Source organism: Mustela nigripes, chromosome 1, assembly GCF_022355385.1.
Source record: "Mustela nigripes isolate SB6536 chromosome 1, MUSNIG.SB6536, whole genome shotgun sequence".
Lineage (NCBI taxonomy): Eukaryota > Metazoa > Chordata > Mammalia > Carnivora > Mustelidae > Mustela > Mustela nigripes.
In genome coordinates this window covers 266478410-266493739 of record NC_081557.1, presented here as the reverse complement: position 1 = coordinate 266493739, position 15330 = coordinate 266478410, and the positions used below count along the sequence as shown (strand labels likewise).

General features: G+C 48.8%; 1 protein-coding gene across 4 annotated transcripts in view; it reads left to right on the top strand.

Moving 5' to 3' along the window:
• Positions 1 to 934: 934 nt before the first annotated feature.
• Positions 935 to 15330, top strand: part of PAQR3 (progestin and adipoQ receptor family member 3) — a 33424-nt gene continuing 19028 nt past the window's right edge. For 2 of the 4 annotated variants that reach the window (XM_059385741.1, XM_059385731.1), the window contains exons 1-4: positions 935 to 1309; positions 4627 to 4789; positions 9383 to 9538; positions 12285 to 12482. In XM_059385741.1, coding sequence (XP_059241724.1) covers positions 1125 to 1309; positions 4627 to 4789; positions 9383 to 9538; positions 12285 to 12482 — 702 coding nt within the window. In that variant the 5' untranslated portion in view covers positions 935 to 1124. The remainder of the gene's footprint in view (positions 1310 to 4626; positions 4790 to 9382; positions 9539 to 12284; positions 12483 to 15330) is intronic. The other 2 variants (XM_059385722.1, XM_059385714.1) reach the window with 1 other exon arrangement.

Below are 15330 nucleotides of genomic sequence, written 5' to 3'. Positions count from 1 at the left end.
CGCGTCTCGGCCTCGGACCGTCTCCGAGCACCTTCCGCTTCCGCCTCAAGCCCCGCACCGCGGCCGCCCCCCGCGCCCAGCCCAGGGCCCAGGAAGGACACGGACGGCGCGGGCGCGGGCGCGGGGGGCTCCGTGGGCTAAGCCGCTGCCTTGGGCTCAGGTCGCGACCTCAGGGTCCTGGGATCGGGCCCCGCGTCGGGCTCTCTGCTCGGCGGGAGCCCGCTTCCTCCTCCCTGGCTGCCCGTCTGTCTGCCGACATGTGATCTGTCACATAAACAAACAAAATCTTAAAAAAGTAAAAAAGAAAGAGACGAGCCCCCAGCGTCCCCGGCTCCCCCGGCGCCTCCGCGACCTGCCCGCCCCGCCCCGGCGCGGCCCGGCTCTGGCCTCGAGCCGTCGACGTCCGCCAGCGCGCACCGCGTCACGTCGGGGAACGCACCGGGACGGCGGCGGGGCTCCTCCGGGGCTGGGCCACACTCCGCCGTGGTGCGGGGCCGTGGTGCGGGGCCGTGGTGCGGGGCCGTGGTGCGGTGGACGGAGCGGCCGCGGCTCGGAGAACCGGTCCCTCGACGCCCCCCGCGGACCCCAACCGTGCAGCCGGGGCGACTCCGCTCTCGCTCTCCGTTCGCTCCCGGCGAGCTCTCTCCTCGGCCCGTGAGGAAAACGCCGCCGGTCCTCGACCGCGCGGCCCCGCGCTCTTCTCACCGACCAAGACAGACCCGCGCCTCGGCCTCGCGGGTCGGAAACCACCCGGACGCCCCCGCGCGCGCCTCCGTTCCCGCGTCCCGCAGGCCCCGCCCCTGACCCGCCCCCGGCCCGCCCGCCGGCCCCGCCCCAGCCCCAGCCGGCCCCGCCCAGGAAGAGGCCGAGGGGTGCGGCCGGCCGCGGCGTGCTGACGTCAGAGGAGGCTGCGACGCCGCCGGGTGCGCCGGGGCGCGGACGGCGGGGCCCGGCCGGTGCGATCGCGGAGCGGGGCCTGGGCGGCGGCGGGACCGTAGGACCTCGCGCCGCGTTCCCGGGCTCCGGGGCGGGGGCGGCGGCGGCGGCGGCGGCGGCGAAGCCCCCTCCCCGGGGAGGCGGGGCCCGGACGAGCTCCCCGGCGCGGGGGCGGCGGCGCGGGAAGGATGCACCAGAAGCTGCTGAAGAGCGCGCACTACATCGAGCTGGGCAGCTACCAGTACTGGCCGGTCCTGGTGCCCCGCGGCATCCGCCTCTACACCTACGAGCAGATCCCCGTGTCGCTCAAGGACAACCCGTACATCACCGACGGCTACCGGGCCTACCTGCCCTCCAGGCTGTGTATCAAAAGGTACGGGGTCGCCGCCGCCGCGGGGGGCGCGCCGCGGGGGGCGCGCCGCGGGGGGCGCGCCGCGGGGGGCGCCGGGGCCCTCCTCCCCACCCGCCCCTTGGTCGGGGGTCCCTGCGCCGCCCCGAGCCGGGCGTTCTCACCCGGCCCGTCCCTGCCATTCCTTCCCCCGCGTCTCCCTTCTCGTCCCCGGTCTTCTTCCCCCGCCCGGTGCTTGGCCCAGGAGCACGAGTGACAGTTAGCAGGGCTTTCGTCGCCGGCGCAGCGGTCCCCCTGCGGCGCTCCGCCGCCCGTTCCGCGTTTGCTGCCGCTGGGAGCCCCCCGGCCCCCCATCCCCCGCCGACGACGGCCGGTGGTCCTTGCCCGGCGCACACCCAAGCTTTGTCTGTCTGTAGATGAGCCCTGCGGAAATTCCGGTGGTTTGGGCCCAATGTGACGTGTGATAGGAAATTGTATTAATATAATAGGACACAGGTCACGGTGCCATAGGCATATGCGTGAATATGTATGAACACACACGTGCGTGCGTGCGTGTGTGTGTGTGTGTGTGTGCAGGTAGATGGACAGATGTCTCAGAGCAGCCCTGATTCATTCATTCTGCAGGTACTGGGAGCCCCTCCCAGGTCCCAGACCCTGTACCAGGCCATGCCCAGAACAGCAGTTATTGCCCTGTCCTTGTGAAACTACTAAGGTTTGGTCCGAGTGACACACATTTCAGAGTGATCACTCTCTTGCATAATAACCGCTGTGGAAAACGCGGTGTAGGGAAAGGACGGAGCAGAGAGAAGCTGTCACCGACACCGACACCACCCTGCACCGGAGCACCCTAGAAGCACCTCTGAGAAAGGAATCTCTTGATCATCTAAACCTTTAAAACCTTGAGTCCCTTGAGTGCCTGGATTTTAAAAAAACAAAACCAAAAAAATAAGTGTTCTGGTTGTTAGACTAGATTTATGTTAAAACTCACTATATATACTTAAATACAGAGCCGCACTTTAAGGGAATGAAGGAACAGGTATCGGTGAGTTGTAGGATGTGGTAGTGACACACTGTGCTGGCATGTGGGCTGTTGAGTTGCTCGGGAGGCAGTTCCGCATCTGATTCTTGGTCTTCTTTTCAGCAAGGGCTTTCCCCAGATCTTTCCGCCCTGCCTTGAAAGTGTTTTGGACTCATCGCCACAAGGTGACATCACATTCCGCCCATCCCTACTCCGTGGATGGCCCACAGGCCTTCACAATTTGAATCCTAAGTACTATTTGCCTCCCCAGTGTCTCCTTTGCATAAGTTATTATACAAGAAACCAGAGCCAGAGCCGGGCCCTGCTATGCCGGTGAAGTTCACAAGGACACAGCAGGTCGTGAATGCCCTTAAGTATTTTATTACCATGCAGCAGTCGTCCTCTGGATTCTGGTACGAGGGTCCAAATCTCATGGACTGAGAAGTGAAATGTGTGTAATGCTCTGGTCTTGGGCTGCGGAGTCAAAAAGCCCCGATCTGCCACTTTACCATTTCAGGACCTTGAACAAGGGCTGACCTCTCTGAATCTTACTTTACCCTTTTGTGAAAACGAGGGTAATCACAATTCGTGCTTCAAAAAGCAGTAAGGATTAAATGAGATTATGTATATAAAATGCTACACAGGGCATGACCCCTAACAGGCACTCAATTAATGGTGACTTGTTACCACCCTAATTACTGATGTTGAAGCTGAACGGAGAAGCAGAACTTCTCACAGAGTAAGAGTAGATTCTCCACAGGCAGGATTCTAGCAAGTGCTCTTCCCACCAGCTTGGTCTTGGCCAAGCTCAGCTTTTGCCCTCTCTTAGCTGTCAGAGTGACCAGGACAGATTTTGGATGTAAGGAGAGGTTTTGCATGTCACAACTGTTCTGCCAGCACGCTGTTAGTTGGAAGGAGCGTGCCAAGGTTCTGCCTGTCGGTTCAGTCAGTCAGGTCTCGCCGAGTTTCACAAAGTGAGAAGTTCTGAGGCAGAGGCCGAGCAGAGTGCTGACCATCGATGTAGTCCTGTAGTTATACCCTCCGTCACACCCCTGCGTCTCACCCTGCCCCGGTGTAAGTAGTCCTTACGCTCGATGCTTGTACAGGATAAAGCCCAAAACTCATGATAAAAAGATTCACCTTATTCTTGATGATCGTTTGCTAGTGTGAGACCCTGTTATGTTTATGGTGTATAAAAACGGGAAAGTGAGAACCATGGTGATTCCTACAAATTCAGTAGGTTAGAGTGATACATCGATGCTTATTAATAAGGAATGTGAACCAGCAAATGTCAAAGACCTTAATTCAAACAAAAAGATTAGATTTCACAAGAGAAATGCAAGAGAATTTTAAACAATAAATCATCAGTTGTGTTCTGTCTATAGTTAGAGAAACATTTCACAAAGTGAAGGAGCTAGAAGGGACTTGGAGCAGCATCTCATTCACCTCCCTTGTTTTATAATTGAAGAAGCGGAAGCCAGAGAAGTTAGGTGACTTATGATCGCAGAGCTACTTTGTAGCAGAGGGTGAGAGTTGAGGGAGGGGCAGTGAGCCTCTGGACTCCTGGCTGCTGCGGTCCAGTCTCTAGCACCCTGTGCTGCTAAGACTGCTCAGACCAGCTGGGCATTCAGTGAGCAAACGGTACCGATACTCAAGGTAACCTATTGTTCCTAAAAAGGAGAAACTCATGCCACCTAGGAACTGGTTTGGTTTCACACAACCACAGCAAAGCTGTTCCAGCACGCCTATCGTAAGAGCCTTTCCAGTGGAACAGTTTGTATTTATTCTGCTTCTCTCGCGTCTGTTTAGCTTTGCGTTCGCCTGTAATGTGTGCTGAAAGGTATTTTAAGTTTGTGGCTAACCTTATACTTAGCAGGTTTTCAGGTACCTGTGTTTGAACATGAAAGTATGGTAGCGAACATCCAGTTTGAATCCGCACGTTCATTTCTGTAGACACCTAGCGTCCGATCTGAGCCAAGTACTCTGCCGGGGACAGGGGTGTCATAAAGACGGCCGGTGCCAGCCGTAGGGAGAAGATGGGCTGGAGGGTGAGATGGGGTCCGACATCAGTACCTCAGGGGAGGAAGGAAGTGGTGACTATGATAATAGAGGTGAGCCCCCAAAAGCTCCAAGACCTCAGGACTGGTGGAGACGCGGAAGAACATAAACTAAACGAGAAATCCTATTTACAGAGGCAGAGACACAGTTAAGGGCTTCAGTAGCGAGTGTTGGCTAACTGCCCCCAAAACTGTCCCTAGCCTTCTAGGTGCTGATGGTGAGCAAGCCAGTACGAATCTGAGATGCACGTCTGTTTGTTTTCCAGTTTGTTTATTTTATCGAATGAGACTGTAAACATCTGGAGTCATTTGCTGGGCTTTTTCCTCTTCTTTACTCTGGGAATATATGACATGACGTCAGTGTTACCTTCGGCAAGCGCGTCCAGAGAAGATTTCGTAATTTGTTCCATTTGTCTTTTCTGCTTCCAGGTAAGTCATTTCAGAAACATTATTACTGGTAAAGAGCAAAGAGGCTTGGGCAGGTGATCTTACAGCACAGCCAGCCCCCAGAATAGCACATAGGCTAGCTCACTCATTTCCATCATACAAGCAGCAGAAGTGTTTTTATGAGAGTATATTTGGGCTTTACTGTTAGAGTATACTTGAAATGCAGTAAATTTTAAAGATTGAGATAATGCCTTTCCTTTTCTCCTTCCCTTTTTTGAGATTTCTGTTTTAAGACTAATAATGGGATAGGAACCTCTGTACTCTATTTTCTGGCTGAGATAGAACACTAGTTACTGCTTAAAACTTTTTTCAGAAGATTTCCCATCTTGTTCTTATTTATATGTCTGTGATTTCTTATTTGTCTTAGTTTTATCTTTAAATTTAATAAATTTATGTAATTTATATGCATATATAAATGTATCTGTCTTAATTTGAATGTCTTATTTTGCTGGTAGTGATCTTTTCTTTTGCTTTAGTGTTCATTTCCTTTGGTCTTTTTATGCTTGCCTGGCTTCAAATACTTTCAGTTTCTCCTTTCTTTCCTTTTATATTTGTTAGTTCCCTAGCACTTACAGTTTTCTTCAAGGATTGGTAAAATTCCTTTAAAAGTTATATAGAATAGTTTTAAAAACAATTCTAAAGAAGAAAACAAATGTGGGCTGAAATCCTGCTGACATTTTTAAAATTAAAAAAAAAAAATGAAGCGAGTACAGAAAACATACACATTAAAAGCTGTCACCCCCTCCCTGCTTCCTGCAAGTGCAGGCCAGCGCCCCCTGCAGTGAACCCGTGGCTCCCGTGGCAAGGTGCTTCTGTACCAGACTGCCCCTGCTCAAATGTTGCTTTTGTGAGAGGTCATTTAATTTCAGACCATCATTCAACTCAAGTTCACACTTCGGAGTTAAAAGACTAAGAACACATTGGGAACACCACCCTTCCCCTTTTTTCCTATTTCTAGTTTTTAGAATGATATGTTGAATTTCGTTGAGGGAAAGAATACTCTTGTATCTTCGTTATTATTATTATTTGATTATTTACATGTATAAGTATACGCACTTTGTCCGCATTGCAGCCTAAACCTCTCTTAGATGCCATCTCTGGTTTTAAAATGGAAATCAATCAATTTCTTTACACTTTAATTTTTAGATGTATCTTACAGACTAAGATGCTCTTAGTAACCATTAATAAGCAAAACTGCTTTATACTCTCCTGTTACTATATGAGTAGGATCTCCTTGGAAAGTCCCACGTGTTCCTCTACTCCCGGGCCTGCGCTTTATTCCATTACCACCCAGCCACGACTGACATGAGTTCAAGGAAAGCATATTAAGCTTCATACTGGTTTAAGAAAACAATGCATTGCAGAACTGAAAAACAAATAATTACAACTGCCAATGAAGAAAAACCCAAAATATGTTACAGCGACTTGCTCAGGATTATTCAGCAGGACGGTAAAATAGTGCAGTGATCTTTGTTACACTGCAGAAGTTGCTAAAGGCAGCAAGATACTAAAGACAGATTTTCCCAACTGAAAGCTGCCATCTCCATTATTTTTATTTTATTAAATTTATAACCTGTTGACTCAGTTTTCTCCAATTCTTAGAGTCAGCAGGCGGCATGGTAAACCACAAATTAAGATTGATTTACATTTAGGGGCTCCTGAGCGGCTCAGTCAGTTAAGCGTCCGACTTTTGAAGACTGCTCAGGTCATGACCTCCTGGTCTTAGCACCGAGCCCCATGTTGGGCATCTGCTCCTGGTGTGGAGCCTGCTTAGGATTCTCTCTCTCTCCCTCTCCTTCTCTCTCTCCCCTCGCTCTCTCTAAATAAATAAATGTAAAAAATAAATGCAAATAATTGATTTACATTTAATTTTAATTTAAAAGACTTAATATTTTTTTTCTCTTTCACTTCTACCATTTTATTATATGCTTAGTACCTTCCCACGAACCAGATTTAATAGAGTACATCCTGAATAGTAGAATGAAATTTCAGGGGCTTTGAACTTTCCCAGAGGTCTTTCTGACTTAGGCCCTGAGTAGAACCCAGGAATGCCTTTCCCTAGATTCAGTTCATTTGCATTAAGTTCCATAATCTACAGCTAGGCATTAAGCTAGGCGTCATGCATGTAGAGCTGAGCAAAACCAGCCTGTCCTAGCGACTGAGTCACTTAGGTAGGAGGGCCGGAGGGAGAGTGAGGCAGGGACTTAAGCAGATAAGAGTAGTTTGTGTAAAGGCCCGGAAGCAAGAGACTGTCCAACAGTTTCTGGACTGGTAGGGGCTGGCCTTTGTGGTCGGCTCGTGGGAGACTGAAGAAAGTTGAGGCTGGAGGGAGGAAGGAGCCCGAGAGTACTTGGAAAGTATTTGGTGATCGTGCCAAGGAGATTAGACGTAGGATGTCGCCCTCCAGTCATCTCTCTGCCTTGATGGAGTGAGATAGTCCACAGAAGGAAAGTTTCCAGAAAACTTTGTCTAAATTCAGTTTGCCAGATCATTTTTCAGTTTTTTTGCTTTTAAGGAATTCTGATAATAACACATTTCTTTGAAAATGGATTTCTTTTAATTTTTAGAACAGATACTAAATATAGGTTTACTTTTTAAAAACTCAGTGCTCTCTGTTAACACTATGTATTTTAATTTCCTTTTAAAAAGTGTAACTTTTCTCCTTATTTTCCTTTTCACAATGAAATTAGCCTTATTGTTGTTTCTTACTATTACTTTAAAATATACTCACGTCGGAATTCAAACAAAACAATGTATGCAGAAAAGTAAAAGCCATTCCGCTTTGCAGAGGTAGCCATATTCGGCATTTGTGTAGGCACAGCTGCCTCCCATCTACCTGCCTACCTATTTCTGAGCTCTGATCATCTCTGCTTGCTTTTTTGGGTCACTCAGCATTGTGACAATGAGATCTTTCCTTGTCAACAAGAATACACACCGTGGTGTCCTCTAGACTTAACGGTGTTTAATCTGAAGGGTAATCTGAGAAAACAATAACCAAACTTCCGAGAGCTGTGTTTCATTGGGTCAGGAACTCGGATCTGTGGCTTCCTAGCCTAAGCCACAGACTGATGAAGGCTTCCGACTGTGGACGAAGAAATGACATTGTGGCTAAGTACGTTGTTTTGAGTATTGATATCGGAGCTGTGGAGCCTGATTAGGTTTGTTTAATGACCAGACTATAGACTGGCTAGCTGACCATTTTTCTACCTGAGCAGCTGCTTATAAAACATTTATTTGATCTACTTCCTATCATTTCTGCTTCATATTGCCGCCCCCCTGCCGTCACTGGCTGAGTAGGCTCTTGTCGTCGCTCTCTGGGGCTTCTCTGGCTACTCCTGGAACCTCCCATCTCAGCCTTTCTGGAAGGCGGTACTTAAATCTTCAATAGGATCACACTTTGTCCATAATATTGACGCTAAAACTCTGTCACAATTGTATTTTGAGGGGCCACACGACATTCCTTAATGGTTCTGTGTCTCTCAACTCTGCTTTTCCTGTGGCCCCTCCAGCACACACGGGGCGTCTGTGTTTGTATTTATTCTAGATGACGGCTGCCACGGCCTTGCAGGATCCCGCTCCGGTGGCAGCCCTTCTGTGAAGCTCTTCTCCCCGCCACGTCCCCCACCAAACAAGTGCACACACAGCCACAGACCCGGGCCCCTCCCCGCTGGGCTCCCTCACTGTGACTTCTGGAGCGCCGCTCGTTTGTCCGCTTGTTTCCCGAAAACCTTTCTGGCAGTAGAGGTCTCCTCCTCGTATCCGCAGGGCCCGCCTCACGGCACGTGTTGAATGGCTGGAGGGAGTTCGGCCGTGGAAACCTGATCAATCTTCAGAGCAGCTGCTCCAGTCAGACTGGCTTTGCTCTCAATTTGGCAACCTAAAAAGTCAGCATAAGTCAGTTATATTTTTCTTGGACACAACAAAGCTGTGCATAACTTACATCCCAAAAGTAAACTGTAGTGAATGAAATTTCATATGGACACGGGAAGTCTTAAGCGTAAAAAGCAAAATTGTAGAACGGAATGTATTATATGATTCCATTTGATTAAAAAGTGTACAGCGTGTGTTTGAATGTGTGGCCTTGTAGATCGTAGGTGTTCGATACCTTCGACGAAGATATCTGGGACACGTAACATGTTATCAGGAGCTGCTACTGGGGAGCAGCTAAGTGGGAGGACCTTATGGTTTTACATCACACAATCTGATGTCCTTTGATCTACTAGTGGGTGCTTTTTAAAAAGGAAACTCATTCGTGAATCCAAATAAGCTTCCAAATATTTTAAAAACATTGACATTATATCATTTTCCCACTGCTGTGCTACTTATTTAAAATTCCATGTTGTAAAACAGCTACCATTTTAAATTTCTTTATTACTGTTAGCCTCATTTTACCCATAAGGAACCTGAGACAGAAAAATGACATGGCTGGCCTTATGGCACAAAGCCAGAATCCAGGTTCAAGTTTGTTTGGCCAGAAAGTCTGGACTTGACCTAACCACTTCACTGAATATCACACATGAGTTGCTTTCATTCCTTTTTGTTTCACTTCGCTAAGTTTTGTTTTATTGTCCATAGGTCTGTATGCTTTGCTCTGTGGGCTATCATCTTTTTTCCTGCCATCGATCAGAAAAAACCTGTCGAAGATGGATGGCATTAGATTATGCAGGAATTTCTATTGGAATACTGGGATGCTACGTCTCTGGGGTGTTCTATGCATTTTATTGTAATAACGTAAGTAACTTAAAACATTTTACATTCTACTTTTCTGGTAGGTCTTCTGTTTTCTTGCCATGGTTCCTTTGAACTTCCGAATAAATACATAATTAATTTATAGAAGAAATATGAGTCTTATATATGTATAAACTCATTTTTTAGAAGGCCCCTGTGATCTCTAATATCTATTACTAGATCCAAACTCATTTTACTGATTTTCCATTGAAATATATATTTAAAGATTATTTCTGAAAATGGATGTAAACAGTAAGTTATTAATGTTTCCACTAAATCCCTGTAACTACATGATTCTTCAGATGCACATTACATGTCTTTTATGTGTATAGAGCTGAAGTTAAAGTTAGTGCTTGATAAAATTATGAAGCTGCCTGCTGCTTTCCATTTTCTCTGATCCTTTAGTCCTCTCTCAGTGAAAAAAATAAAGGGTTTGTCTGCGAGCGTGTCGACTAAGTTCTTTGTAAGAAATACGTTTTCCTTTCTTTAGTCTTATATTTGGAGGTAAGCATGGAGACAGACCAGCTGGGTGATGAGTGACTTAAATAGGTGTCTCTTCTGAGTTAGAGATCAACTCTGCTTTTGATTCTGATGTCACAATAGTTACTTGTTGCCCTGTGCAAAGCAGCATTTGAAACACTGCTTTCGGATTATGTTGGCCCAGCGAACAGAAATATAATCCTGTCCCATCCCCTCATGTCCCCGCCAAGGGGGTAAACAGTCTTCCCCTGGGCCCGGTACTTCCGAAGGCCTCCCATTCCGGAAGTCCTCAGCAGCTCTGTTCTGTCTTCTTCCTGCTCGCCTACACTTACCCTTTTCGTTTGCTTTTGTCTTTTAGTTCCCTCCCTTTCAGAGGCAGGACAGAGCTGTGCAGGGGCAGTGTACATTCTAGGTGCTGGTAGTCCTGTTCGCAAAAGACCGGAGCCTTCCTCCCCACGAGCCCTCACATGTAACAGGTGCTCGGAGCCGTCCCCCCGGCCTTCACGTCCTGGGAAGATCGGCTGTAGCGCAGGATCCCTCTGAACTGAGAATTCCTAAGTGGGACCTTTGTCTCTGCACAGTAATAGAACTGAGCTGAAGTGTAAAACTAGCAAAGAGAAAAATCATGAATTTGGTTTGAAGTAAGAATTATTGATTATAGCTACTTAACATATGAGCCATTTGCTTTTTAGGCCTAATTACTTTGGAACATAAGCATCTAATTAAATATATGTGCAGTTAACCTTGTAAATTGATTTGATTTGAATGGTAAGTTGCTTGTATCTGCTCAGGTTTCACTTACTCATTTTGCAGGAAACCATTTATATCTTTTAGAAAATTCGGTATCAGCAGGTCCGTAGGAGCTTGTGAGTGCAGTCATGTCCTATTTGAATTGTTTGACTTATTTTAGTCTTTCTCTGAAAGCTGACCTGTTTTCTGTTTGCCTTTTCCCACATATACCCGATAATTCAGGAGGGTAGTGAGACTAAATCTCTTTTCAGAAAAGCTCGGTTTCCAAGAGCGAAGAGAACCACCAGGGTTAATGATCATGTAAAGGAAAATCATTTTCTTTCCTCTGGTGCCTAATCATTTCCGAGTACGCAGCTGCCGTAGCAGCTCTTTATTTTTGAAGGAACGCAGGCTGCTTTGAGAGTGAGACTGAAACTCTGAACCCCATCCGGGGGTGTGCACGTGGGTGTCGGTGACCCGGACGGTGGGGCCTGCGGCCTCGGGAAGCGCCCTGCCGCCCAGCGGGAGGACCCGAGTACCCCGTGCGCCCTTCCGCCGTGGCCCGCCGCGGGTCGCCGTGGCCCGCCGGGGGTCGCCGTGGCCCGCCGCGGGTCGCCGTGGCCCGCCGGGGGTCGCTGTGGCCCGCCGCGGGTCGCCGTGGCCCGCCTTCCCCGTGTCTCCCGCACCGCGCGCCGCACCGGGCCTGCCTGCTCGCGCGCTCCGTGCAGCAGCCGCGCGCTCGGCCCCTCGGGATGGAGACAGCCTGGCCGCCCTGTCCCGCCTTCTCACACATCCCGTTTCGTCTTCAAGTCTCCGGGCTCTGCTCGCGTCCGTACCTCGTTCGACGGGCGCGCAAGCCCCCGTCCCGTCGTGAGCCGGCTGTTCTCGCATCTTCCCGCCGGCCTCCCGTCCCCACTGTCGCCTTCACAGCGATGTCGGCGTCGCCTGGCCCGTCAGGGGGAGAAGCAGGCCTGTCCTCGTCCTGGAAGTCCCCGCCCCGGCGCGTTCGAGCCCCAAGCCCCGGGCCTCACGGTCCTCCGGCTCTGCGCCCGCAGTCGTGCGGCCCCTCAGGCGGCCCCGTTGGACGGCCTCCGTCCCCTGGCGCGTTTGGCCGCTGCCGCGGGGAGCCGGCGGCCCGGCCCGGGGCTCCGCAGCGTCGGACCCCGTCGGCGACAGCGCGCCCCGTCGGATCCTGGGGATTCTGACCGTCTGTCCGGCCCGGCCGCTCCCACAGGCTCCGAGCTCACCCCCTGGGAGCGCCGCGTCCTCGTCAGCGTCGCCGGCGGGACTTAAGTCGCCCCTGGCACGTGGCAGGTCCTCCGCAATGCTTCGGTGTGCATCGGTGTGGCCTCTAGCGGCCCGCTGCCGTCCGGAGAGACCTCGTGCTCGTGGGGTCGCCGGGCTCGAAGGAAGGGACTTAGTTCTGTTCAGAAAGGGAAAAAACCATGAGTAAGTTTGGAATGTGTGATGTAAGACCCGGCCTGGCTCTGTCCGTCTCTTCCGTTGCCTGACGACTAAAACCCGGTTTCCTTGCGCCCAGTACTGGCGTCAGGTGTACCTGGTCACCGCGCTCGCCATGATCCTGGCCGTGTTCTTCGCGCAGACCCACCCCAGTTACCTCACGCAGCAGTGGCAGCGGCTGCGCTCCGTCATCTTCTGTTCCGTTTCGGGCTACGGAGTGATCCCGACGCTGCACTGGGTTTGGCTCAATGGAGGCTTCGGGGCTCCTATTGTACAGGTGGGTTGAGTGCGGCCCATGTTCTTCTTTTTTTTTGTCCTTTCCATTGTATTCATTTTGGGTAAAGTACTGTAATCGGACCAGGTGGGTGGGTCTCTGTCCTTGGAGAAAATGCATGTATTTGCATATTAATACCATCGTGTTCACATCTTTATAAATTAGCATGCCTTGCAGGAAAGAGAAGTATGGCTGCTGCTTTTTCCCCAGCTGTCTTTCTGTGAAATGGTAACGGTCTTAGTTCTCCTTCTGCTACCCTCAGGGTATCAAGGCCCAAGTGCTTATCAGTGCAGGGGAACTTCTAAGTTTCCCACTTTGTTACCTGTGGCAAGGGTAATGCCAGTGAGAACACAAATATGCAATAAGGGATTGATTGATTGATTGATTGATTGATTTGATTGATTGAATTGGGGGAGGAAAAGGAACTGGAAAAGATTTTTTCCCTGGACCTGTTGAGTTGGAGGCACCCGTGGGACATAAAGGTGGAGATGAGATTGCAACTCAGGTCACAGTTGGAGACCAGTGATCAGGATTTGAAAATCATTACTGTATTGGAGCCCTGAGAGCATGTCCCACCCACCAAGGACAACATACTGGCAAGTAAAAGAAGAGCTTTTAGAGTTAGGTATTACGGGGCAAGTCGTGAGAATGCCTCCATGTTCTGGAGAAAGGGATTAGAAATAAGACTTAAGATCTCAGAAATCCACATAAAAATGCTTTAAGAAAGCACTTGAGAGTAAACTTAAGAATTTTTAACATCACGGGGCGCCTGGGTGGCTCAGTGGGTTAAGCCTCTGCTCCGGCTCAGGTCATGATCTCTGGGTCCTGGGATCGAGCCCCACATCGGGCTCTCTGCTCAGTGTGGAGCCTGCTTCCCTCTCTCTCTGTGCCTGCCTCTCTGCCTACTTGTGATCTCTCTCTGTCTGTCAAATAAATAAATAAAATATATATTTTTTTTTAAAGAAAAGGAATTTTTAACATCAGTAAATAGGCCAGGAAATCTAGCAGAAGTAATACACTCGTTGCAATGGGGTCTTCTCTGGAATATGAGGATTTAACTGCAGGCTTTACACAAAAGGATCACGTATTTTTTAGAACTAATAGTAGGCTTACGTGTGCTTCAGTGAAGCTGGCAACAGCATGGTGGACAGCATTTGGGTATAAAACTAGAAAGAAAGGAAGTTCTGTGATCTGGCAAATCAAGTGCTGTGACTTGGCCAGCCACTTTGTCAGCTGGAGAACAGGGTGATGCTTTCTTCATACCATTAAATCTTGGGAGAAGGTGAGACAGTGGTGATGAACTTCAGTGATCCTGATAACTGAAAACCTCATTTCTCTGCCAATTTCAATTCCCTGAATATAAGTTAAAGAAAGTACGATGGTGAACTACAATCTAGATTTAGTTCTAACCCGAAATGAATAACTGGTTATTGACAGAGGAGGGACCAGAATTTGATATGACATAAACACATCCTTTCTAAGCTTATAATGAGGAGAACCAGACCTGTTGAGCCAGTACATTTTTGAGAAATTCAGAAAAATATGGTTTTCTGGTTTCAGAAATCTTACAATAGAAATAGGTTTGAGGAAAAAAGTGGTTCTGAAAGATAGAAATCTAATGTGATCACAGATCATTGCAGTGAAGAAGCAGAGGGAGACTTCCTGAGAAATTCTCCAGTAAGCTGTAATTTTTAAAAGATGGGGAAAGAGAGAGAGACTTAACCAAAGATGAAAAGTTCCAGAAGGGCTAATCCTGGGAAGCAGGGTATGGTTGTGTTCTCATGTTGATCGTTCTAAGTATGTAGGATTTCGGGAGGGCCAGGATGATTGTCAACCATGTGTAGACAGAAGTAATTTGTCTTTATTTCTTTTTTGTTGTTTTTGGTTTTTAAAGATTTTTATTTATTTATTTGACAGACAGAGGTCACAAGTAGGCAGAGAGGCAGGCAGAGAGAGAGGGGAGGGGAAGCAGGCTCCCTGCTGAGCAGAGAGCCCGATGCAGGGCTCGATCCCAGGACCCTGGGACCATGACCTGAGCTGAAGGCAGAGGCTTTAACCCACTGAGCTTTTTAACCCAGGCGCCCCTTGTCTTTATTTCTTAAATGGCTTCTTGTGAATTTACAACCAGAATTAGGATCAATATGAATCAACTTTAGCTGGCTAATTTTCTTAGGGCCAGGAAAAGCTTTCCAGTTAGAGCTGAGAGAGGGACTGCTTCACACAGCAGTTTCAGGAGGACCACTTAACCGGGTTGGTGAACACATTTCATTGTTGGGCCAAACCTCTTTTTTTTTTTTTTTTAAAAAAGATTTTATTTATTTATTTATTTATTTGAGAGCGAGAGGGAGAAGAAGCACAAGTAGGGGCAGAGGGAGAGGGAGAAGGAGGTTCTCCGCTGAGCAGGGAGCCTGACCTGGAGCTGGGTCCTAGGACACTGGGATCATGACCTGAGCTGAAGGCAGAGTCTTAACCAACTGAGCCACCCAGATGCTCCCAACACTCTTGTGTCTTTTTAACCACAAGTCCCTGATCTTCAGTTTTGTTTTTTGTTTGTTTGTTTGTTGTAAAGATTTTATTTATTTTGGGGCGCCTGGGTGGCTCAGTGGTTTGGGCTGCTGCCTTCGGCTCGGGTCATGATCTCAGGGTCCTGGGATCGAGCCCCGCATCAGGCTCTCTGCTCCGCAGGAAGCCTGCTTCTCTCTCCCTCTCTCTCTCTCTCTCTCTCTCTCTGCCTGCCTCTCTGCCTACTTGTGATCTCTGTCTGTCAAATAAATAAATAAATAAAAATCTTTAAAAAAAAAAACAAAAAAGATTTTATTTATTTATTTGACAGAGACCACAGTAGGCAGAG